This window comes from Aspergillus fischeri, genomic scaffold (assembly GCF_000149645.3).
Source record: "Aspergillus fischeri NRRL 181 1099437636249 genomic scaffold, whole genome shotgun sequence".
In the NCBI taxonomy this organism is placed as follows: domain Eukaryota; kingdom Fungi; phylum Ascomycota; class Eurotiomycetes; order Eurotiales; family Aspergillaceae; genus Aspergillus; species Aspergillus fischeri.
In genome coordinates, this window is record NW_001509770.1 from 1,902,151 (window position 1) to 1,926,756 (window position 24,606).

Here is a 24,606-nt window from a genome sequence, read left to right on the forward strand (position 1 = left end):
AATTCAATCCTGCCTGCTGATCAGAATTCCGGGCTAAAATATCCCGATGAGGGGAACCGTCTCTGGGTATCTCCCTAGTTGCCGAGGACTCCTACTTCTATCTCTCTGATCATCAAGGAGATGCTGGCTCCCCGTCCTCCATTTATTCAGTGCCATGTATATGTATACTAATTGATTGTCCTCGAACTTCCTTGTCGCGCATAGATGTTACTGGTAAAAGGACCCCAATCTGAGCAGAATGAATGGAAGCAACGGAGTTCGAGGAGCAATACCTCTCTACCTCTTTAGAGTGGTCTTTAGAGAGGGACTGCAGAGGTACTGACTCGAATAATAGGTATGCTTCAATGGACGATGACGATTCAAGGCACCGTTACCAAGCCACATTCCTCGCGTGCCTTTGTGAAGCACAATCGCATAACCGCGTCTTTCATTCCAATGCAGCTCGCATGACCTCATCGACCAGCGATAACAGAGCATTGCATTTTAAAAACCTACGGTAGCAGTGAGACATACTGCAGGGAGATACTGCAGGGGACAGATGGAAAAGAAACCCGTGGCGTCGGGACTGCAGAGGCATGCATTACTGCGGCGGAGCGCGTACATTCCCGATGGTGAGGCGTTCCGACCAATGAATTCATGAATTGCAATCAGGAGCAGGAGGCAGGGTAAAAATGTTGCTACTATTTCGATTTCCGTGATCGAGCGATGACTCTTTGTGGTTGAGTTCCGCGGACATCTAGATACATCTAGCCTCCTTGACTCCTTTCAAGGGTTGATATAAACGCAGTCGCGCCCTCCCGTCACCCTTGTAGGGGACGAACCAGGGACAACCCTGAAATTAATATTATTCAATCAGGAAATCTGATTGCTTGTCAGACGACGACATGCAGTCCATCCTCATAACCCTTGTTCTTCTGGGACTCAGCGTCTCATCAACTGCCGTGGCCGTCTCCCCAAACGGCACCTTTGCCCCCGTCGTGACGAATGACAATGACAGCGGCGACGTTCTGTACGAGGCCACTCTCCCACATAGGCAAAACACGACCCTGCGCGGCTGGATCACTCTCTTCGCACCCCGAGACGGAGACGGCGTCAAAGTCCACGCCGACTTCTGGGGAATCCCCGACAATGAAGCCCTAGGTACGTAGTGCCTCCTCGTCCCTTGCATTAACTGACAACCTGCGCAGCATACTACATCCACGAGGACCCCGTCCCCGCCGACGGCAACTGCTACCAAACCGGTAACCCCTTTGACCCGTACGGGCGCGGGGACAAGGCCGCCTGCAACATGACGAGCCCGCAGACTTGCCAGATCGGCGACTTGAGCGGGAAACACGGACCCATCGTCACGGCGGATCATCAGGGATTTGAAACGCGGTACAATGACCTCTACCTATCGACGAAGCCGGGTGAGCCTGCCTATTTCGGGAATCGGTCGATTGTCGTGCATCGGATGTCGGATCATGAGAGGTTGAGTTGTGCGAATTTTGTGCTGGTGGCTCGACCTGGACTACTGCCGGTTTCTCTGAAGAACTGAGAGTGTGACTTTGACCAGGTCGTCTCTGTTAAGATGATGTCGGGATTTGATGAGGATGTTCTCAAGTTGTCGAAAATTGACTATGATTGTGAATGATAGGATAGCCGCTACGAAGCTAATGATACGTCGATTTGCTTGCAGCGTGCCTCTGGCCTCATACTCACCGTTTGGCTTGACGTAAAAGAAGTACGTGCAGATAAGCCATGATGATCCATCTCCGTTTCAGACCCTGCCCTGATTGAGACAAGTGAGATACTTGGCTATAGACAGTTCTCCCATTCCCGGATTGTCATGTAATGTCCGACGAGACACCATAAACTCTTGTAGAGTGCAGTGGCCAATGGCTTGAAGTCTTGGTCAGGTCCCTCCCTCACGGAGGCTGCTCAGAGCATTATTGATAATTCCTGAAGGGACTGGATCAAGTAGGCTGTCCGTCAAGATTTTCGAGCCTACTTTGGATGGCGCTTTGCTCATCTTGTCCCTCCACTTCCTGGTATTCCTGCAACACGATCCTACGCATTACTCGCCGTGGAGCACGGCGACCCGTGAAGAGCTCAAATTGCGCAAATCCCTGCTCTGGGAGAACATCGAGCCCATCAAGGGCAACCCAGCCTCGATGGGAGAGGGCGCGCATTTGCTTCATGAGCGGGGTATTCAGAGGTTTGTAGGCCAGCTGCATGATATTAATCTTCGTCTCTTGAAGCGATGCTTAGAACTTACCTCCACTACTACGCCTCCGGTAGGGCTCCCAAGCCATTGCGAAGGTAACTGAAAGTTGGGCGCTGGCACTCCTCCGATACTATGAGCAGGTATGCAGCTGCAAATGACGGTCGGCGGCTTGTAATCGGAAGGCCAGTTATCCTGCAAAGACTGTAGGGTGTGGACTTTCGAGCGAGAGTTCGGCCCTCCCCATCCATGCGCCAAAAGATTCTGTCGGTTATAGTGGTGAGCCAACTTCTCTGCGTTGGCCATGGTACGATTGTAGATGAAGATGTTTTGCACCCCTAGGTGGATCATTGAGTACACTGCCGCCCGAGCCATACCGCCCGCTCCAATAACCAAACCTGTGGACGAAGGACGGATGGCATTGGCGGGCGACAGCCCTCTTCGGAAGCAATTTCCTATCCCGATCCAGTCGGTGTTATCTCCGTGCAACGCCTTGGTGGGACCAGCCCGGCTCTTCTCAAGATAAAGTGAAGACTCAATAGCGGTGTCCACGCCATCAGGAAACTTCCGGATGGGTATCAACGTGTTCACAGCTCCGATAGCCCGAGCATGCGGTGACATGGAGTGGAGAAGGGGAATAACTTCTGTCTTGTAGGGCAGACTGACACTTGTCCCGCCGAAATAGGGGTTCTCGACTAATTCATTCAAACCTCGCAGGGAAGGCGACTGATGAATGGTATATTTATGCGGTATGCCACATGCTTTGAAGGCTGCATTGTGCATCGCAGGGGACAGACTGTATGTGACGTTCGCGCCGAAAACAAAGAACTGCATCGGATCCAGAGCGAATGAGGCGTAGAGTGCTTCTTGCGCCTCACGCAAGGTGAGAGAGGGTAATGACTTGGACTGCATCTCTGCTAACAGTGGTGGAGGTGTCACGGATGTGAGAACGGGGTTGAAGCAGCTCGACATTCTGCCCAGAGGGGTGGTATTGAAGGCTATCACAGGTAGCTGCCACGGAAGACCTCTGACATGGTGACGAAATCTTTCAACAGCGAAATTATCCTCGATTGTCGTTGCCGGCTGCGTCAATCGAACCATATCGCATCCTAGTCGTCTGGCTCGTTCGTACATTGCCAGTGGTTCCGCATCCTCCCAACCTCTTGGGCAAGGATGGGACCATGCGAAATGCCCGATCACTTTGCTCGTCCCCTTGGAAGCAATGACCTGTGATAAAATATCATCGCTGTAGGAGAGATCGACAGTCAAGTACTCAGGAGCTAGTCGTAACCCATGTTTGACCAGACTCAGGTATGCATCATCCGAGCGGCGTAAGGGCCCGTTGTGTTGCACAGGAGAACCTACAGGGGTTAAACTACTTTCGACATGGTATATCAGGGGAATGACGATGTTTCGCCGGATAGTCGCCACAGCTTGACTTATTCTGTCTGCCAGAGCCGAGTCAATGCCCTGACCGTCGGAAGCACCTTCCGCTATATCCACCTTGAGCTCAAAGGCATCGGCGGTGGATTCCAGATCCTCAATGTCTAATTCGCGCTCAAACAAGGATGATATTGGCACAGTCACAGCGTAGGTGAACATACGAGACTCAACCGGCTGCATCGACAGTGGGAACGAGGCTTGCTGACCACTCAGGATGGTACTGTCCCCGGTTGCAAAGGCAACAAATTTCAAAAAATCGCGCTGTAACCGCTTGAGAGTCAAGAAGGGAGTCGAAGCTTGGGATCGCTGATCGAGTTCCAAGTCCAGAGGCGAGTGGTTATGGTTGTCTTTTCCGGCGTAATCTGCGAGACCCTTCTCGGAGACATTGAAAAACTCCAGGTTCGAGCAAGCCCGATATACCGGGCCAGAAAGCTCCAGAAACCGGCGGACTTTGACCGTATCCCAGGCTTTCAAATACGACTGGATGCTTTCGGGATCTCGAATAATGTGGATGACAGGATGTGTCTTCGCATATTCCCGCAGCAATTGTTGCCCGCTGCGCTCCATGGATCCGGGTCCACACGCAATGACACACCCCTCTTTGTGTTCTGCAAGCATTGACTCCATCACTCGGGCCTCCTGCTGACGATATTCGGTGAGATCATATTCCTTCTTGAATGCAGCCCGGGAACGACCCGTCACCTGCTGGAAATACTGATCCGCATCGATCATCCGTTTTCCCGAGGTCGCAGCGAGAATGACAGCGAGACTGGATTTTCCAGTACCGCGGATACCAATCAATACAATCGATGCATTAGGAGAGAAAATCCTCTGTGTTTGCGCAGGACTTTCGAGGCGTGTTGGGGATGCGCGATTCGAGTTCAACGTGCGCGGAGAGTTTGAGTACCAATGATGTTCGCTACACGTATCCGACTGTTCGTGCCTCGGACAAGATTCGGGCCTAGGAAGAGCGGCATCACGTTCAGATGCGAGGATTGATGGTTGGATCGCGTCTGAGACGATGCCATGGTTGCGACTGCCCCGAGCAGAAAGGTGTCTATTCGGTGCCTCAATCCGCTCAACCTCATCCAACTTGCGCTTTGCCGGCCTCGCTAGGATCGACATGTCGTTGGAAAGAAATCTTGGACTTGAAGCTCATGAACGTTCGGAGACTCTAAAGCTGCACATGTTGAAAGAAGCTGCTTATGAGCGATGATTCAATGTGAGCGTTTAGGAAGAAAGAACCAATGTATTGATTGATATGGCAGACACCAATTAAGTTCGACCAGATTGTGCGCCTCATGAATCCAAGAAGAGGAGTTGGACGGCCAGAGAATAGTCCAAGCTGTGGGGGACAGTCAGGACAGCGTCAGATTGTTCCTTCTTCGTGGCCCGTAGGGAAGACCCCTTCGCGCCTGGTGGCCTGAGGCACAGCGGACAAACACTCTGCCGCGCATGATACTGTCACTTTACGTAATTTACCCCGCGGGGATCGAAGGCGTCGGTAATTGATGCCTGGGGCCATCCCCCCAGAATTCGGGATTGTCTCGAAGCATTTGCTAATCTGTTCAATCAGCAGGCGATAATTGCAATTAATCGACTGTACTATTTCCTGCCGTTTTACTAGTCTGACATCAAATCGAGCACGTATGAGCAAGACCTAGCATCAGTGCAGCCGCGGGTAAGCAGTTTGTGGTTCTCCCCGAAGCCTCCCAGCAAAAAAAAGGGCTCCTTTTCGAGTTTCTCTTCTCCGCCCTGGCAAAAGAGACAGATCTCTGATACGGCGCGTTCTATCTCCAGTTGGTTTTAGCTCCGTCTGCGGTCTCTGTCGAGCAGAAGAGCTTGTCTTTAACAAGACTAGTTTCTAGGCCTATTCCTAATACTCGAGCGACAAAGACCCCGGTCGACCGATTGACATCAACGTCCGGCAAAGCGTTCATCTCGGTGATAACGGGCCAAACATGACCATGCGTCCAGAACGCTCTGGTGGCCCGTTGTACAGAAAATCATGAGCAACGATATGCGCCAATCCCCAGGGGCCGGTAGCAGGTCGAAACGGCGATTGACCGAAACCGACGAAGATGCCAGACGCATGCCTACTGACGACAATTCCACACAATCTAAGCGGCAACGAGTGTCGCGTGCCTGCGACAGCTGTCGCTCCAAGAAGGATAAATGCGATGGGGTGCAGCCGGTCTGCTCGACTTGCGCATCATTATGTCGACCTTGCACTTACAAGACCAACCCCAAGAAGCGAGGCTTGCCGACCGGATACATTCGCACGTTGGAGTTGCTGTGGGGGCTAGTCTTTTGTAAGATAAAGGGGAGCGAGGAGGTGGTCCGCGCCTTACTCAGGGCAGCCAATATGCCGAGTCACCTGGCTACTATGGGCAAAGAGGCGGAGGGTTCTGATGATCTTGTCTCATCCTGGAAGAATAGCGCCGTCCTCAAGGAGATAGAGCGCATGTTGACTTTCTTGGACCAGCCGGAGGAGGAACAGGACAAGGCCATTCGAGGGCCTGGGGAGACAGATTCTCCGGAAGCTGGGGGGAGCAGTGTGCTCTCCTCGGACACGCTCGAGTGGCAGCTACCTGAAGGTGCCACGGATGCACGTCAATCACTGACTGCTGCTCTATCTCCTTCCGAAACGCCGTCACATGGAGCCGTCCCCAGGGATCTGCCGCCTCGTACTACAAAAGACAGCAGCACCCAGACAGTCCTCCGTTCAGATACCATTGGCACCTCTACAGGGAGCGTTCTGTCGCAACCTTTTATGCAATCACAGTCTTCAACCCTTCCTCAACTTCCCTCCAATGTGTGGACGCTGCTTGATGTCTACTTTTCTTACACACAGTGTTGGTTTCCCATTCTCGAGAAGCATGATATACTTCGAACGGCATTCCGTCAGTCTGAAGATAATGCGCAAATTTTGCCTCGGACGACAGGGTCCGGGGACTGCGCGGCCCTTTGGGCAGTTTTGACTCTGGCGTCCATGCAAGAGAGGTCGATCGCGGCCACGCGTCAGATGGGAGTTTCTCCAAACCGGCCACGCTCTAGTCAGCTATACGCCACCGCAAGAGCATTGATACCCGCCGAGAAGGGCATTCATGAGATTGGGCATGTGCAGGCTCTGCTGATTCTGTCCTTGGTGAAACTCGGACAACAGGAATGGAAAGATGCGTGGATGCTGGTAGGGCAAGCAGTTCGAATTGCACGGTGGCTGGGTTTGGGTTCTCCACTGACTGGCATGGCTGGAAACGAGAAGGGCTCGGCACGGTCAAAACACGTCTTCTTAGGGTGTTTCGTACTGGAAACACTGATTTCCAGCAAGACTGGTCAGGCACCGTCGCTACGCAAAGAGGATCTGGTCAAGACCGGCCCGATAAATGAGGATGGTCTGGAGGAATGGCATCCTTGGGAAGATCAGACCGGTCTGCGACCCCCAGAATCGTCGCGTGGTCCTTCTCACCGTGGACCCCTTCATGCCCTGAGCACATTCAACCGGATGGTCTCTTTGATGTGCATCTTGAACGAGGCTTGTTGCACAAAGCAATTGGAGAACAATCCGGCACCACAACTCGAGGCGCTGGAACGACAGTTACAACATTGGGTGTCGGCCCTCCCCGGGAGCTACCGTGTTGACTTGCAAAGTCCCACCAGGCTTGCCTCGCCTCACATATTTGGATTGGAAATGATGTTTGAAAGCAGCGTCACCGCTTTATCTTTGGATACTATACGCCAGGGGGATAAACATATGTCAGACATGAGAAAGACTCGTGCGATTGAGAGCTTAAAGAGGCTCATGCTGCTGTTGCAAAAGTACATGGAAACTTATAGCCTGGCGGCGACAAGTCCAATCTTCGGAATGCTTTTGACGTTTGGTATCTCCCCCGGGGAGGGGCAAGGCGCGCCAGGGGAGTTTGAACTTGATGTAGGCCTCAAGAACAAACTTGAAGCATATTCCTCGCATCTTTCTACGGTATGGTTGCAAGACAGCGATACAGAGGGGACTGGCCTCTCACTGGGAGCGGAAGATGCATTCCTACCGACGCCAACGGACCCGTTAAGTCATCTACATAACGGTAATGCATCTGCTCGACATGCATCATCGGACAGTATGACCGGCCATCCGGCCTTGCAGCCTTTGGACGCTAGTGGACAACACGAGGTTCGGGCTATGTTCTCCACACCGGACTCGTTCTTGACAAGCTCCTGGACAAGGACGCCGAACGTTGAAGACAACGTTACTCTATCTCTACCGACACCTGCTAGAGCCGCTGGATCTTCGCGTCACGCCTCCCAACTACAAATCCCCACCCAAAGACCCCATTCTTCGATTTCTTCCGCTCCGAAACTCATCAATGACGGAAGTACAATACCAGACATACCATCGCCCTTTCCCGTAAACACCCCCCAGTACCAGCAGACGTATAGCGATCCGAATCTGCACCTCGGGACATTTATTGATATTGAAGGATACGCATCATTACGCCGACCGCGAATCGCGCCAGACCTTGATGCATTATTTGACGAGCTGGCCTCGTTGGACGGTACCGAGAAGTGAGTGACGTTTTGTCTCTTGACGACTGCTGACTGATGGCTGATTGCTGGACAGGGGTGATAACCAGCCCGAATTTATGCAGAATCTGGGGTTTGTCCCTGATGCCGGGCTTTCGGATCTATACTCGTACTCCAGTCAAGAGCCTTTTCTACTGGCACAGACCCAGCAGCTTTCCGAGGGTTCTGCCGCCATACAACGAGAACGACAGCCGAAGCGATGACAGACGTCAGTTGCTATGGACTGTACTTGAGCTTGACGCTTGTTGTTCATTGATGTGAATGTACATAGGGTATACGAAGAGATTACCCAGCGCGGACTACAAAATCGCCCTCTCCTTAAAGTTCAACGCCACGTGTTCCACAGCAACCTTGTACCCATACACCCCCAATCCAACGATAATCCCAGCCGCCTTATCACTGAAATAGCTATGGTGCCTCCAGGGCTCGCGCGCATGCACATTGCTCACATGCAGCTCGATGAATGGGATTCCCACCCCCAGCAGCGCATCCCGAATCGCCACAGAGGTATGCGTAAAAGCACCGGGATTGATGACGATGCCGTCGACGTTTCCACGGGCGGCCTGGATGCGATCGATGATCGCGCCCTCGTGGTTTGACTGGAAGGTGGCGAGGGTGGCGCCTAGTGACTCGGCGTGGGCTTTGCAGGAGGCTTCGACGTCGGCGAGGGTCGTGCTGCCGTAGATTTGGGGCTCACGGGTGCCGAGGAGGTTGAGGTTGGGGCCGTTGATGAGGAGTATTGATTTGCCCATGGCGAAGTTGATTGATGTTAGATGTGGACTGAACAGTCTGAAATGTAGTGGTTGCAGGGAACTGAAATCTACAGTCTACGAGATCGCCGTCTTATCCTTACATGGATAATCTATCTGTCAGTAGTATCTGTTGCAAATATCCAGAGACTACACCGTAGAGCTTATTGCCATTAATGCGGAGTGGCTATAAGAGCATGGGGAAACGAAAGCCCGAGGGAAGAGCGCTTTGCCGGAGAGGAATACAGGCCGCGCCGAGTATCCACAGCCCCCCGGTCTACTGAATCGCTGATAGATGAGAACTATGAGATTGTATATAATCCCTATTATCATGAAGAGAAGTCCCATATCTATTGACTATCCATAGTGTCATTGGCATGATGCATCGGATGCTGAGGTCAGAGGATGGCCTCGTAGCGGTCATCTGAGCCTCGGTCTAGAATATGGATAGTATCTAACCCATCGACTCACCTGTACTCCGTAGTAGGATGCTTGCAATGCCAAATATCCGGAGCGGTTACTCACGGGTTTCTGGGTTTCTGGGTTTCTTGAGGACATGGCATCCCAGTCCACTGGCTTGCGATCTCTCTTCACTTATCTAGCTTCCCAATCTGCATACACAATTCATACTTCATAGAGGAACTTCAACAAAATGGCTATAGAATTTACCCAAGACCAACTAGACGAGATCTACGCCTTTGCAGTCGATCTCGGTCGTAAAGCCGGCGACCTTCTCCTCGAGCGCATCGATAGGCAGATCGAAGGCGATGACGAGACCGCATACACATACGCAGAGAAGGACAATGCAGTTGACATTGTCACGCAGACAGACGAGGGTATCCCCATCTACACATCCACCACGTCCACCAAAGAAAGAAAGTAACTAAGTTACGCTAGACGTGGAAACATTCATCAAAACCTCAATTCAGACGAGATACCCCGAGCACAAGTCCGTCCAGTCCAGTCACCTGCAAGTCTGCACCCCTACGAGGCGCATACTAACAATCTAGCAACCAGATTCCTCGGCGAAGAAACCTACGCACAGGGCCAATCCCGCTCGTACTTAATCGACGCACATCCAACATGGTGCATCGATCCTCTAGACGGTATCCCCACCTCCACCCATCCACTTCTGGCTAGGGTAGTGCTAACCTAGGCTGAAGGAACCGTCAACTTCACCCACCTCTTCCCCACGTTCTGCGTCTCGATCGGGTTTCTCGTCAACAACCGCCCAGTTATCGGTGTCATCTACGCCCCCGCCATGAACCAGCTCTTCTCTTCCTGTGTCGGCCGAGGCGCCTGGTTGAATGACCCCCGTGGCTCGCGCCGTCTGCCGCTACGCCGTAACCCCATCCCCCCGATGCCGGCCACGTCGCCGAGGGGGTGCATCTTTGCGTGTGAATGGGGGAAGGATAGACGGGATATCCCTGGGGAAAACCTGGCGCGCAAGGTTGAGAGTTTTGTGGGTATGGCTGCGGAGAGTGGGGGGATGGTGCACGGGGTACGGAGCCTGGGGAGTGCGGCGTTGGATCTGGCGTATACGGCTATGGGGGCGGTGGATATTTGGTGGGAGGGGGGGTGTTGGGAGTGGTACGTCCCCTGGAGTTTCACTTTACGGACATAAGCTGATTTGAGGGATGTCAGGGATGTTGCTGCCGGTATTGCAATTCTGCTTGAGGCTGGAGGCTTGGTCACAACGGCGAATCCGCCTGCGAATTCGGAGACGGATCCGATAGAGGAGGTGCGCTTGGGGAGTCGGTTGTATCTGGCTATTAGGCCCGCTGGGCCGTCCGAAACCGAGACAGGGAGACAGACGCAGGAGAGGACTGTGAGGGAGGTGTGGAAGCGCGTGAGGGAGTTGGATTATACACGACCTGGTGCATAGATTTCATGAATGTATTCGTCTAGAGAGACTCTATGTACAGCAATCTTTTATACATGCAGGCTATAAATTCGATCTGGACGGCACCCGTTCAGCAATCAACTTGCCCACCACCTTCTTGACCTTCTCCACTAGCCCAGGCTCCGCAACCACGTCCCTACCAGTCCACAGCCTTGCCTGCTCCAAGCCCTGCCAGATCAACGCCTCCGAACCAAGAATCACCTTCCACCCAGCCGTCGAGGCCAGCTGCGCAATCTCCGTCCACGGCACAGGGTGATAGCACATCTCCAGAATCACGCCTTTGGAGTTTGACGTCGTTGGAGGGGTCTCTCCTAGAAACACTTGCAGCACTTCCCTGGCTTGGACCTCCCCCGGCGTTTTGGGAGGGTAATTGGGGATCCCCGAGACAATGACCGCGGGAGGCTCCAGACGAGCCGCCACCGAGGGATCCGTCACATGGACGAGCGGAGCCTTGTTGGGGCTGGGATTGCGCTGATGGTCCTCCTCAAGAATGGCAGCTACTTCAGCCGCATCACGATTGACGACGTAGATCTTGCTGCAGCCCAGCCACCTGCGCATCACGTAGATCGCTGTACGGGCGGTGCCGCCTCCGCCGACAATGAGGGCGGGCTTGTTGCGGAATGCCTTCTCACCGGTGGAATTCTGGAGAAGAGCCTCGCGGATGCCGATGCAGTCTGTGTTTGTGCCGACGTAGGAAGTAGTGCCATCGGCTTCAGGGCGGAGGAAGATGGTGTTGCAGGCGCCGGCTTGGCGGGCGTCCTCGGTGAGGTCGTCGAGGTGCGGCATGATGGTGACTTTCCATGGCATGGTCACGGAGGAGCCGACGAACTTGGGGTTGGACTTGACGGATGCCAAAAATTTGGGGATCGGGGGTGAGCGGGTGTATGGTGGAGGGTAGGTTTCTGATGTCCCGTAGACACTGGAGAGAGGGATCTGGGTCCAGTTTAGACCGAGGGTTGTGTATATTGTTTGATGGAGGGGGGGAGATAGAGAGTTGAGCAGAGGATGGCCGTAGAGATATGCCACTCCATCGAAGTGGTCGGGGTTGCTGATGGGTTCTTCTGGGGGTTGTTGTTCGGACACGGTGTCCATGATCTGGGAGGCCATCGTACTGCAGGACAATGGGATGCTTGACGCTATTCAGGTCAATGTTGATGTACGATTCACGGTCTGGAATGAAGATGTAGAAACTTGATACTTAACATACTACCTAGGACGTAACTGTAGTACTAGTGAGGTTGTAGTTGCATCCCGGAGAAACGTTTAGCTGCGCGTGACTCGGATGTTTGCTTAGCCATCCCCAGTCTTTCTCCATCACTTTCAGACTTTCTTCTTCCAATTCCACCATCACCTTTGTCACGCATCAACTCTCAACGTTATTATTATCAATCCATCATCATCTCATCAAGAGAACTTCCATACTGAATCTTTCAGCTGGCTCTCGGACGATATCCGAGTGCCAAGGTACGCTAGAAATTTGGCTTCAGCGCTAACAATACGAATGGCAAAGTCTTCACGGGGAGAACGCTTTCCCGCCTAATCATCTTCTGCTTGACGAGTCATATTCAGTCTGTTTGTCAGATCGCCATGGTTGATCCCCGTGGGGAACCACATTCTCATATTCCAAACTCGTTCAGTTTCCACGACCGAATATCAGCCGGCGTATCCCTTTTCCAGCCACGGACCCATTGACCGAGATGGCGATTGGTCACCGGTCCATCTGAATCTTCGCTTCGAGCTGGTTGAAGACGTGTCATACTTGAATTGCTGGAACTCTAGCAGTCTTGGCTTTCATTACTCTCAGCGGTATCGGAGTTGTTCCCAGGGTGCCATGAACTGCTATATTCTTATTGCTAAACATTTAGACGATGCAAAGTTTAATATGCTTTCTTCCGAATGCTCTCCCCTCTACTCCATTATGGCGCTTTAATGGTTTAACCAGAGTTCTCAGCAACTCCTCCGTCTCCGCATCTCCACGCTGTCGAGATCCCCAGACTTTTCATCTCGGACCGTTTATCCACAGCTGTGGCTTGTTGGCTATTTAGATACAGTTGATGCCTCCATCAACTTTCTTCTCACCTTCCAGTCACCCTTTGTACCATTGAATCGACATTCTCGTACCCGGAGTCATAGATTGCACAATGTCCATCCTTGCTCTGGTCGAAGATCGACCAACTCCAAAAGAAGTCTACAACTGGAGGATCTACCTGCTGGCCGCCGTGGCCTCCTTCACATCATGCATGATTGGCTATGACAGTGCCTTTATCGGAACCACTCTCGCCCTCAGCTCCTTCAGGGAAGAGTTTGGTTTCAACACCATGAGCAAGACGGCGGTCAATCTTGTGAGCGCCAACATCGTCTCCTGCTACCAGGCCGGCGCCTTCTTCGGCGCTTTTTTAGCCTACCCCGTCGGTCATTTCTGGGGTAGGAAATGGGGTCTGCTATTTTCCGGTGCGATTTTCACCCTTGGCGCTGGTCTCATGCTTGGTGCCGACGGTGATCGGGGGCTGGGCCTGCTTTACGGAGGACGTGTTCTGGCCGGTCTTGGTGTCGGTGCGGGCTCAAATATCACTCCCATCTACATTTCCGAGATGGCTCCACCCTCGATTCGTGGACGACTGGTTGGAGTGTACGAGTTAGGCTGGCAGATTGGTGGTCTGGTGGGCTTCTGGATCAATGTACGCCATCCTCTTTATGTCACCTTCAGATGCTAACCCGTGTAGTACGGCGTCAGTGAAACTCTGGCTCCCAGCCACAAGCAGTGGATCATTCCCTTTGCTGTCCAGTTGATTCCATCCGGTCTGCTCCTCATCGGTGCAGTTTTCCTCAAGGAGTCTCCGCGCTGGCTGTTCTCGCGCGGACGTCGGGAAGATGCCATCAAGAATCTCTGCTGGATCCGTCAGCTGCCTGCGGATCACATATACATGATCGAGGAGATCGGCGCAGTCGACCAGGCGTTGGAGGAGCAGCGCGCCACCATTGGTCTTGGCTTCTGGAAGCCGTTCAAGGCCGCCGGAACCAACAAAAAGGTCATGTATCGCCTCTTCCTCGGAAGCATGCTCTTCTTCTGGCAGAACGGCAGTGGCATCAATGCCATCAACTACTATAGCCCCACGGTGTTCAAGAGCATTGGTCTCCAGGGTGCAAACACCAGCATGTTCAGCACCGGTATTTTTGGAGTTGTCAAGACAGTGGTCACCTTTGTCTGGCTCCTTTACCTGATAGACCGCTTGGGACGGCGTCTGCTGCTGTTGATCGGAGCTGCAGGCGCATCAGTCTGTTTGTTTATTGTTGGCGCTTATATCAAGATCGCCGACCCGGCCTCTAACCCTACTCAGGAGATGACCGGGGGCGGCATTGCGGCCATGTTCTTCTTTTACCTTTACACTGTTTTTTACACTCCGTCATGGAACGGCACTCCTTGGGTTATGAATTCGGTATGCCCATTATTCACCTGCGTCAATTGTTTTACTGACTATGGTAGGAAATGTTCGAGCCCAACATGCGCTCCCTGGCACAGGCCTGTGCGGCCGCGTCCAACTGGTTCTGGAACTTTCTCATCTCGCGGTTCACACCGCAGATGTTCGCCAAGATGGAGTACGGCGTGTGGTTCTTCTTTGCGTCTCTGATGGTGCTGTCCATCGTTTTTGTGTTTTTCCTCCTTCCGGAGACCAAGGGCATCCCGCTGGAGAGCATGGACGCCTTGTTTGAGTCGAGGCCGATTTGGCGTGCTCATGAGACTGTCCTGGCTAGACTTCGGGAGGATGAGGAACGGTTCCGTCATGACATTGAGGAATCGGGGTATAGCAAGACCGGTGACCAGCAGGTGGAGCACTTGTCAGAGGACCTGCCCAAGGTCTAGCATGTATATGTATAGTCGGCCAGGTCAGCAGCAGTTCATAGAACTAACCGCACCGATAATATACTGGTCAGTAGCTTAATGTAATATGAAGTTTGGGAGCCATGTTCAAGGCCCGTAATCTCCTGTCTGTATATTATCTACTACTTATATTTGCTCTTCATTACCAATCTAGCGTATGCAGACTATACCCGAGGCAATTCAACCGCCTCCCCCGTCTCCAACGCCCTCCTCACCCCCTCACAAACCATCAACGCCCGTAATCCATCCTCCCCAGAACACCTCGGCCGCTCCCTCCCGGCAATCACCTCCACAAAATGCGCCAGCTGCAAATCAAACGGCGCAGCCTTTTGGTCAACCTCAAACCTCTCCACAACCAACTCCTCCGTCCAACTCTTCTCCGCCCGCCCATCATAACTCCACCGCGTCATATCCGGCACACTAAGACACGCTTCGGAGCCAAAGATCCGGTAGAAGTCCGCTCCACCACCCTCGCTTCCCCCGGGTGGACCAGGAATGAGCGGGTTCTCCCCCGTCCCCATCTCAAAGTTATACGGAGACGGCGTCGCATCACAAACGAGGAACGTGCCCACAACACCAGACGCAAAGCGCAGAATCAGGGCTGCGCCTTCTTCGACTTCATGCGGCGGGTTACCTCGTTGCGGTGGTGTCTTCTCTGCGTGGACGCGGGTAATCGGGCCGAAGAGGTACTGCAGTGTATCGATATCGTGGACGAGGTTAATGGGGATTACGCCCCCCGAGGGACTGACACGACGCCAGTCCGTTGGCGGGGCGAAGTAGGATTCAGGCTTATAGAGTGTCCAGAGGCCGTTGACTGCGATTGGGGTACCGAGGGAGTTGCTATCCAGTATCTCCTTGGTTTTCCGAACATACGGGTTGAAGCGACGGTGGTGGCCAACCAGGACAGTCAGGTGGGCGTTTTCGGGGCGGCGGGCGAAAGTTAGCAACGACTTGGCTGATTCGAGGCTGTCGCTGAGGGGTTTCTCGGTGAGGATGTGGATGCCGTGGGAGAGCAGCTCTGTTGCGATGGGGACGTGGGTGTGGTTCGGGGTGCAGATGATGGCGGCGTCCGGTTTGGGGATGGCCGCTAGCATGGCGGGAATAGAGGGGAAGTGATTTGTCTGCAGCTGTGAGGCGATGAGGGCTGCGCTGCTGGCTGGGTCGATGAGGGCCAACAGCTCGGTGGATGGGTTGGAGAGGACGGATTGGGCGTGGCGAGGGCCGATGAGGCCGGCGCCGACGATGATGATTCGGAGGGGCATGATATTCCAATATTCTCAATTTCTTCACTATTTCCTCAATTGCTCACTGCCAATGCCAATCCCAATAATGGGCGATATAAATAATAGCCGGAAGAGTCATATAATGCCATTAGTCTGGGGTAAATCCTCCAGAATTATCCAATGCCGATGCCGGCAGGATATGCATATGCATAGGTGACATGCATGTAGATGTGGATGTGGATGCATGCATGAACCAGTGACAGGCGCATTCCGCGTCTCGAGTCTGTCTGGAATAGTATTCATGAGTGATGCACTGATTGTTTTGCCATGGACCCCAATCTCATGTCATGCGGACGGCTAAGACTTGGCTCCCCGCGGATCCTGAGGGGTAAAAGACTAAATGCTGGGATAAACGCTACACCTGGTAAACGCTTAACCGGCACCATCCCAACGCTGATGAGAACAAGCTTCTGAGAGACAAGCCCCGTGTTTATGCGACAAGATGTCTACAAAAAGAGAGATATCAGTTCAATGACAGGACTGGAATTATGATGATGATAAGTCTGTCTTGGCTGCCGCTATCGATCGGCGTCGGCGCTCGGTGTGACGCGTACAAGTCGCAAATAAAGTGACTGTTGACATTATCTGAACTCTCCTACATACGCTGAGAGGAATTACTGCACATATTGCAGACAGTGCAGACAGTGCATCTTCAGAAGAGTCAGCACTGTATTGCAATGCCCAACCGCCTAGGAATCGGGTCCATGTCCCTGGGCCGGCCAGGAATCCACGACCTGCCCACCAAGCTCCATCAAGCCTCACGGCACGGCTACGAAGGCATCGAGCTCTTCTTCGACGACCTCGACTGCCTGGCCCACTCCAGCTTCGACGGCTGCCACCTCGCCGCCGCGCACGAGGTCCGCCGGCTGTGCGACTCCCTCCGCCTCTCCATCATCTGCCTGCAGCCCTTCCTCTTCTACGAGGGTCTCCTCGACCGCACGCAAACCGAGCACCTCCTCAGCGAAAAGCTCCCCAAATGGTTCCAGATCGCCCACATCCTCAACACAGACCTCATCCAGATCCCCTCCAACTTCCTCCCGTCTGACCCAACAACCGGCGCACCCCGCACTACCGGCGACTTGGATGTCATCGTCTCCGACCTCCAGCGCATCGCAGACCTCGGCGCCGCCCAAAGCCCGCCATTCCGCTTCGTCTACGAGGCTCTCGCATGGGGCACCCACATCTCCACCTGGGAGCAAGCCTGGGCCGTGGTGTCGCGCGCCAACCGCCCCAACCTCGGCCTCTGCCTCGACACATTCAACCTCGCGGGCCGGGTGTACGCGGACCCAGCAGCACCCTCTGGCAAAACACCCAACGCAGAGACTGATCTAGCCGCCTCGCTACAGCGTCTCCGCGAGCATATCGACGTCAAAAAAGTCTTCTACATCCAGATCGTCGACGGGGAGCGCCTCTCCGCCCCGCTGGACGAGAACCACCCGTTCCATGTTCCCGGACAGCCACCGCGCATGAGCTGGTCGCGGAATGCGAGGCTGTTCCCGTTTGAAGAGGACCGAGGCGGATACCTCCCTGTCCTGGATGTGGCGCGGGCGTTTTTTGGACTTGGGTTTGAGGGGTGGGTGTCGCTGGAGTTGTTTTCGAGGACGTTGGCGGATCCCGACCCGGCCACGCCGGAGAAACATGCGGTGAGGGGGTGGAGGGCGTGGAGGAGGTTGGTGGAGGTGTTGAAGTTGAGAGTATCTACGTCTACTTCGTCAGACGTGTCGGATGCGTCATTGTCGTTGCATCATCGTTTGTAATTTGTGCTACTAGTATATAGAGCGATTTCTTATAGCGTGTATTAGAATTTGTGTACCACTGAATTTATCTCATGAGACTACTGTTTGCAGATGAAGCTGATAACAATCTTAACAGTATCGAGATGAACATATATTACTGTTCATGAGGTGACCCTCGAAAGGAACATCATCTCGTCACATGCTGAATAGTGTCACAGAATGAATAATATCTGAATGCTTTTGTATTAACAGACAATAGACGCTGCCACATGCGTCGTTGAAGACAAGCGCTGTCATCATGCTTAACGCTGAACCGCCAACCTCAAGGTTATTGTTGAAACCCTTGCAAGAAGCAAAAGCAGGCCATATGCATATGCTATGTCATGCTCTTGCTCTATGTGAGTAAGTTGATTATATACATAAGACAGAGTACTGGGCAAGGTAATGTGGACTAAGCTTCAGCCCAGCGACGTTCTCGGAGGGGCATCTCTTCGCTCGCCTGAGCCCGCGAGCCATCCACTTCTCGCCGCCAGGCGTAGTATTCTCCAAGCCGGGTCTCCGCGTACGAAGCATAGTCAAAGTCGATCTGCGAGATCTGGGCTTGGATGAGTGCCCACACGCCCCTATACATGTCAGATAAAGTCCACCTGCAAGTGACCAAGTACATACCAGTATAGTCCGGGAATACCACGGAATCGATCGACATCCTCATATAATCGGTCGACGATCTCGTGCTGGGCACATTCGGGAATCCCCCGAAATTGGCTGTAGCTCTTGACATACTCGGTCAGGAATTGTCGGCGAACGGAACGCGTCGGCATCATGCTGTAGTCGCAGTCGTATCCGCCCCATTCGGCAAAGTGGTTGGCAATGTCGAAGGCGGCTGGAGATGGGGTCGCGTATTCATAGTCGATGAACTGCACGTTTAATGCTTCTTTGTCTGAGGTTGCGGCAGTGGCAGGACACTGTGACGGCAGGACGATGACGTTGGCACAGAGGAGGTCACAGTGGGCAAAGACCAGCTGTCAATGTCAGTAGCTGTCGTGCCAGAGAGAGAGAGAGAGAGAGAGAGAGACTGCATACTCCGTCGTCACCAAGACCCCTTCCATCATCCAGCTCACGCACCACGCGTTCCAATTCCTTCTGCAAGGCACGTCGTCGGGTGCGCTGCTCCTCGGTCGTGGTGGGAAGAGCCAGGATCCATTTCTGCAGAACAGTCCACATGTTGGGACCCGGCACTCGGGGCTTGATGGGATCCAAATCATCTTCTTGCTTGTGTTGATGTTGATCGTCGACGACATCTACATGGTGGGATAAGGGGAGCTCTTTGGCAGATAAACTGGACGCGCTGTGTCCATTGATAGGCAGCACCGCATGCCATTGTCCGAGCCTTCGGGCAACGCCGCGCCAGAGCGGAGGCTTGACCAGATCCAAATGGGTTGCTGGCCGGCCTCGGATGAACCGGTAGAGAAGCCCGTTTTGGAAACGAGCCAGAAGGGGAGGAGCCAGGCCACGGCTGGCCAGAAGCGCATGGGACGTGGTTTCTCCTATAGATAGAGCATATCTACTCAGCAAGTCGCGTTCGGCAAGAGAAAAGGGTCCCCGGGCATATCATACTCTCGCGGTCTATGAGGATCTCTGTATGGTTACCGTACGCTCTCATCAGTACTGCTTCGTTGTCTATTTGTTCCTCGGTCCAGCCAGGTTTCCGATTAATGATTTTGAGAAGCTAGAAAAGACTCGAGATTAGTTCACAGCTCTGCGCCCGCTCTGATTACGATCCTCTAGAAGAAACACACAGTATTCGTGATGCCGTCCGTGAAGCGCACGAACTCAATCTTGTTGTCCGGGCCCTCCCACTGCGGGTTCAGCGTCAGGACAAGCCTGAGCGCTGAAGCCTGGGAATCGGCATGGTTGTATGACAGAGGGATGAATCTGAGAGGGAGAAGGGTCTCATCCTTCATATCACCCGCTGATCCCATCTTAATGCTGTATATGAATCAAGTCTTGAGGTCTAATCGGCGACGAGCGAATAAGGAGTGACCAGAAGCCCGGGAGTCCTGCGAAAACAACAGTCAACACTTGCCGCACAAGGATATATTTGGAGCATCAAGTCTCCATATGACATTGATCAGATAATGCAAGGGGAGCGAGTTTCATGTGGTCCTGGAGGCTTATGCGATGCTTTGGTACGAACCTGTACACTTAGTTACAGCCCCTTTGTACTCTGCAACAATCAGTAATCTTGCGCCAAGAGGATGATTATCTTCACAGAAGAAGTCAGAAGCATGAATTGACCGGCAATTGATGCTCCAATTCAACACGAGTAAATCAAATAAGGGTAGAAAACTGCAGCTTAAAAAATTATAAAGTCATATCGATCAGGGGAAGAGGAGAAAGGGACAAAAGAGGGAAACGGTGGTCTCGTGCCCTCTTGACCTTGATTGGAAGAGCGCCGGTAGCCCCTCCAAGAATCCAAGGCACTAAGGGCGGCCTTGTCCCTAAGGTATCAAGGCTAAAGTCCGGCTTTTCTCGATCACACGCCGCCACGCACGACTACAACAGGCGTTGATCGAAGCCCTTGTGAAGTTTCTATGAAAAGATGCTTGATATAATTCGCCACTCGTCCACTTACAAAGTCTTACATGCAGCATCTTCCTTTATAGTTGCGCTCCTATCGCGCTTGACGTCGAAAAGGAACTAGGCACCATAATTACAAGGCGTATACGCTAGTCCATTTTGGTAAGCAATCTCAACAATTGCATGTGATTCTCAACCATGTGACTCTGGGCGTGTACACAGATCACGCCACCGAAAAAACGTGGACGCGTGACCCTCATCCCCCACCCGTGACTGCCAAGCCAGGAACGTGACACGCGACCTACTTAAAAAACAAAACAGATTCCTCTGAATTTCAATTTCCGTTCCATTTTCCTGTCTTCGAGTCATAAGCAAATTTCCAACTGCTTCCTAACTGCTTATTCGCTTTTCCAGTATGGATTCTCAACAAGAAATCGTTGGTTCTGATGACTTGACTGAGTCAAGCCCAGAGCAACATAACAATATTGAGGTATTTATATCTGTCTGAGCACTTATTAACTGGTTACTAACCACTTAATATGAAAATAGGGCATTCCAGTACAACTTACAATTTCAAAAAGCCATCCTCTTCAGACATCAAAAATTGAATACATTGATGACTTACCAGAGTATCCAACAAGTCATATTCATGGATATTCATACGTTGTTGCATCCAGAGGACGATCACAGAGCGAAATGGAGCAGCTTGTTCATGAGGTAACGTAAAGTACTTGATAACTGTCTTCCAAACACTTTCTAATCAGTTAAAGATTCAATATTCACGGCGACAACAGCATGGGCCAAGGCGACCAGTTAAGTGCCCATTTTTTAACTGCTTGGTTAAAAGATGGACTTGGAAATGCTCCGGTATCTATGCATGTGAATATCTAAATTCGTTTCTTCGATCCTATCATCATACATTCGTTGATGAGAATTGTTGGAATATTATTCGAAAATCTCAGGAAGATATTCAATTGCTGGAGAAAGATATTGGAAAACGCAATGCGTACAGGTATGTAACCTCCTTTTCAGCATTTCCTAAGCAGCTACTAAGTACTTCTAGTTACTATCGGTCGAAAATGGAATTCTTCAAGAGGGGTTCATGCATGTATTGACCAACTTCCAACTTGCAAGCCAGTTTTTAAGCGGCATACTCAAATGGTTAATCGGAATCCTCTCAAATGCTTGTTAAGTACTTGCTAACTACTTACAGGATGTACATGGCGAATACCCACCATATATTGGCTGCAGTAATGGATCTGATGAGTTTCTAACGAAACATCATAGAGGATCCGTTCAAGGCCATACATCGATTGATCTACAATTTCTTGAGGACCTTTTTAACAGAAATATTATGCCAGCAGCTGAAGATTGCAGTGTATTTGAATCACTGGCGTCCCGACGAAAATATTGTGGTAAGTACTTCACTATTGATTATCAACTGGTTACTAACTGCTTATAAGATCGAGATCACCTCCAAGGACCAGGCAGATTGAAACACACCCCTTGTAGTGTTGTTTTCACTGCATTAGTTCCTGTTGATATTAATGAATGCCCATATATCCTTTTCACATCGCATGGTATTCATCAGCATCCACCACCACCACCTAGCAAGGCACCAGAGCGTATCCTGCAAGGGGTGAAGAATATTATTCAACGCATAAGAGATCCATCTTTAACGACTGGTAAGTACTTGCAAAACACTTAATAACTATTTTGTAAATACTTATATCAGACTAGCACAATTCCTTCGAAGCCCACAATTGGAGGCATTCTACCAGCAGTATAATGCTTCTACACTAGCAGAGATCCACTCCAGTTTCTGCAATAAAGACAGAATTGCCACTATTATTCAGAAGCAGCGACTTCTTTCATATCCTAATGGACAGGATATCAACGGGTTACTCTTTCTACAGAACCGGGATCCGCTAGTAAAGGTAAGTAGTTATTAACTACTTGTTAATTGGTTGGCAAGTACTAAAAAGTGACTAGGAATATATTCAACAGAAGTATCATGATTCTTATGGTACAATGGTGTTTTGTGCCTTCAAAGATCAGATTCGTTTATTATCAGCTTTATCCTCATTTGAAGTTGATATGTCTTTTAAACGAATTCGATCTAAAGACATAAATGAGGTCCTTTTTGCGACATTCATGCCAGACCAATGCAAAAGTAAGTGTACCAAGTACTTATTAACCACTTGCTAACCATTTGTTGACTAGTTATCACACTACTCCGAGTGTTCACCAACCAGGATTCCACTGAGGGCTACTATTTACTATTCAAGCGTGCATTTCATCTTATAGAAGAGGTTTCTGGACAGGCAGTTCTATTTGATCCAATTCATGGATCTGGAATTCATGGTATTATTGTTGACATGGACACAAAACAGTATACAGGTAAGCACTTATGAAATGTTTACCAACCAGTCGCTAAGTACTCAGGGCTTGGTCAATATCTTTCTGAAATTGATCCTCGGCACCATGACCCTATATGGCATTTACAGCATATCATTGTATTCTGTCATGTTCATTTTCAACGCTCAATTTTAAAGGCAATCGGGACAAAAAATAAAGGGTCAGGCCTCTGGAGTCGCATGATGAGTCTCCTAGATTGCCAGTCAGAGGCTGAGTATGATGAGTTGATTGAGCTGCTAATAAGTAAGCATCTTATTACTGGTAAACTACTTAACAACTACTTACTAACTGCTTATCAGAATATGAATCCCCGGCAGTGCAGGCTTGGGCTGTACACAAAAAATCTGCTGTTATCAAGGCAGGTTTAAATCAATCATGCTCAAAGATCCAGTCATATTATTTTCAGCTTCTGCGAAATCATACGAATGCTGTTGAGCAATCACATCAAAAGTCATATGCTTCTGGAAAGTATCTAACACTTATTGAAGCAGTTCGAAAGTATTTATCAACCACTTACCAACTACTTCAGAATTCTAACTAACTCTTTTCAGTTCTGCGAAACTTGATAAAGATGATATTCTGCAGTATAATAATTTTCAGCAGTTCAATATTCATCATTCATATCGAGCTTCTACAATGGAGGCAAATTATTTGCGTCATATGAGTCGGGAAAGTAAGTGACTTTAAGTACTTTCTAAGCTGCTGGCAAGTACTTAATAAAGAATACAGGAAGCCGTAAACGTCAGCGGTCCTCTTCAACAACTGAAACAGAGTGTCAAAATATTGAAATTCCGCGTGCGAATTCAAAACGTCAGTCGATATCGTCCTCTTCTCAAGTTGCTGATAATGAGTAAGGTTTTTTTTTTTTTGTTTGTTTTTTAAAAAAAATTATTTTTGAGTACTACCTTAGTGATTACTAACTATCTTGTAACTACTTAGATCTACAACCTCATCACGGAGTCTTCGCCGAGTGGCTTCAGCAAATATTCTGACAATTGAGCAACGCCGTCAAGAACTGGAATTACGAGACTTAGAGGCAGAAATCAAAAGAAAAGAAGAAGAGGTTCGTTTAAAACAGCTTCAAAATGAGCAATTAGAGCTAGAACTTATGAGGCAACGGATGCAACTCCGAGAACTGCAGCAGACTGATTAGTAACCACTTTCCAAGTACTTGACAAGTGGTTCCACAATGTTTTATGTAGCGATCTTTATCTACCATTCTATTTTTCTTTAACAAGCACACACACATATATATATGTCTACTTGCCTTAATTATAAGCTGTTAGCAAGCAATCGGATGTCACGGTGCGTAACTTAGATGCTTAATTCCTTCCGATTCCTACCAATTCCTGCTTAATCCTGTTCGGTTAAGATATATATACGTATTGATCGGATTTCTGAAAAAAAAAAAAAAAAAATATTCCTTACAATTAATCATTTAGTCACCATTCATTAACTGTTTTATTATTTTTTTAGTTTTTCCTTCAAAACAAGCTATATCAAATTAATTTCAACTAAAGTACTTGTAAACTGATTTGCAAGTGATTGTTGACCGATTTACCGCTTATGCAGAGGTTGGGGAGATCTCACGGGTGCCTTGCCTTTACCTGCAGGGTCTGTGTGAATATTACCACATTCAAAAAGAATAAAGTGGTCACACTTATTTATATCCTTGCAGCATTCATTGCGATTTCCACAGGAATTGCAAGGAACATGGTGCCCCATTTCAGCAACCTTCTTGCGCATGTTCGTGATATGAACCGAAGTATTGAGTAAGCTGTTGCCAAGCAGTTAAAGGGCAGTTAGATTACTTACTGTGCCATCTTTCTTTAC

At 50.7% G+C, this 24,606-nt stretch overlaps 11 protein-coding genes across 11 annotated transcripts, besides 2 other annotated features; 6 read left to right on the top strand and 5 right to left on the bottom strand.

Moving 5' to 3' along the window:
- Positions 1-884: 884 nt before the first annotated feature.
- Positions 885-1,537, top strand: NFIA_013900 (putative cytosolic Cu/Zn superoxide dismutase; the record flags this gene model as incomplete). Its single annotated transcript, XM_001264596.1, has 2 exons — positions 885-1,140; positions 1,188-1,537. 2 exons carry the CDS (start codon positions 885-887, stop codon positions 1,535-1,537), a joined length of 606 nt encoding a protein of 201 aa, XP_001264597.1.
- Positions 1,538-1,955: 418 nt separating this feature from the next.
- On the bottom strand, positions 1,956-4,771 carry NFIA_013910 (putative quinate pathway repressor protein QutR; the record flags this gene model as incomplete). The annotated part of the gene is made up of 2 exons (XM_001264597.1): positions 1,956-2,210; positions 2,258-4,771. 2 exons carry the CDS (start codon positions 4,769-4,771, stop codon positions 1,956-1,958), a joined length of 2,769 nt encoding a protein of 922 aa, XP_001264598.1.
- An 883-nt stretch (positions 4,772-5,654) lies between these two features.
- Positions 5,655-8,427, top strand: NFIA_013920 (putative C6 transcription factor QutA; the record flags this gene model as incomplete). The annotated part of the gene is made up of 2 exons (XM_001264598.1): positions 5,655-8,206; positions 8,262-8,427. The coding sequence occupies 2 exons, from the start codon at positions 5,655-5,657 to the stop codon at positions 8,425-8,427; spliced, it is 2,718 nt and encodes a 905-aa protein (XP_001264599.1).
- Positions 8,428-8,523: 96 nt separating this feature from the next.
- On the bottom strand, positions 8,524-8,976 carry NFIA_013930 (type II 3-dehydroquinate dehydratase; the record flags this gene model as incomplete). The annotated part of the gene is made up of 1 exon (XM_001264599.1): positions 8,524-8,976. The coding sequence occupies one exon, from the start codon at positions 8,974-8,976 to the stop codon at positions 8,524-8,526; it is 453 nt and encodes a 150-aa protein (XP_001264600.1).
- Positions 8,977-9,625: 649 nt separating this feature from the next.
- Positions 9,626-10,858, top strand: NFIA_013940 (inositol monophosphatase family protein; the record flags this gene model as incomplete). Its single annotated transcript, XM_001264600.1, has 5 exons — positions 9,626-9,809; positions 9,871-9,922; positions 9,991-10,079; positions 10,137-10,563; positions 10,618-10,858. The coding sequence occupies 5 exons, from the start codon at positions 9,626-9,628 to the stop codon at positions 10,856-10,858; spliced, it is 993 nt and encodes a 330-aa protein (XP_001264601.1).
- A 60-nt stretch (positions 10,859-10,918) lies between these two features.
- NFIA_013950 (shikimate dehydrogenase family protein) lies at positions 10,919-11,983 on the bottom strand (the record flags this gene model as incomplete). Its single annotated transcript, XM_001264601.1, has 1 exon — positions 10,919-11,983. One exon carries the CDS (start codon positions 11,981-11,983, stop codon positions 10,919-10,921), a length of 1,065 nt encoding a protein of 354 aa, XP_001264602.1.
- A 1,034-nt stretch (positions 11,984-13,017) lies between these two features.
- NFIA_013960 (sugar porter family MFS transporter) lies at positions 13,018-14,738 on the top strand (the record flags this gene model as incomplete). Its single annotated transcript, XM_001264602.1, has 3 exons — positions 13,018-13,554; positions 13,600-14,313; positions 14,361-14,738. The coding sequence occupies 3 exons, from the start codon at positions 13,018-13,020 to the stop codon at positions 14,736-14,738; spliced, it is 1,629 nt and encodes a 542-aa protein (XP_001264603.1).
- Positions 14,739-14,920: 182 nt separating this feature from the next.
- Positions 14,921-16,018, bottom strand: NFIA_013970 (Gfo/Idh/MocA family protein; the record flags this gene model as incomplete). Its single annotated transcript, XM_001264603.1, has 1 exon — positions 14,921-16,018. The coding sequence occupies one exon, from the start codon at positions 16,016-16,018 to the stop codon at positions 14,921-14,923; it is 1,098 nt and encodes a 365-aa protein (XP_001264604.1).
- A 698-nt stretch (positions 16,019-16,716) lies between these two features.
- NFIA_013980 (sugar phosphate isomerase/epimerase family protein) lies at positions 16,717-17,796 on the top strand (the record flags this gene model as incomplete). Its single annotated transcript, XM_001264604.1, has 1 exon — positions 16,717-17,796. One exon carries the CDS (start codon positions 16,717-16,719, stop codon positions 17,794-17,796), a length of 1,080 nt encoding a protein of 359 aa, XP_001264605.1.
- A 430-nt stretch (positions 17,797-18,226) lies between these two features.
- On the bottom strand, positions 18,227-19,757 carry NFIA_013990 (putative ethanolamine kinase; the record flags this gene model as incomplete). Its single annotated transcript, XM_001264605.1, has 5 exons — positions 18,227-18,398; positions 18,445-18,797; positions 18,859-19,322; positions 19,393-19,504; positions 19,575-19,757. 5 exons carry the CDS (start codon positions 19,755-19,757, stop codon positions 18,227-18,229), a joined length of 1,284 nt encoding a protein of 427 aa, XP_001264606.1.
- Positions 18,824-18,849: a microsatellite.
- Positions 18,824-18,850: a microsatellite.
- A 3,652-nt stretch (positions 19,758-23,409) lies between the features above and the next one.
- On the top strand, positions 23,410-23,627 carry NFIA_014000 (uncharacterized protein; the record flags this gene model as incomplete). The annotated part of the gene is made up of 2 exons (XM_001264606.1): positions 23,410-23,446; positions 23,503-23,627. The coding sequence occupies 2 exons, from the start codon at positions 23,410-23,412 to the stop codon at positions 23,625-23,627; spliced, it is 162 nt and encodes a 53-aa protein (XP_001264607.1).
- Between the last annotated feature and the right edge of the window lie 979 nt (positions 23,628-24,606).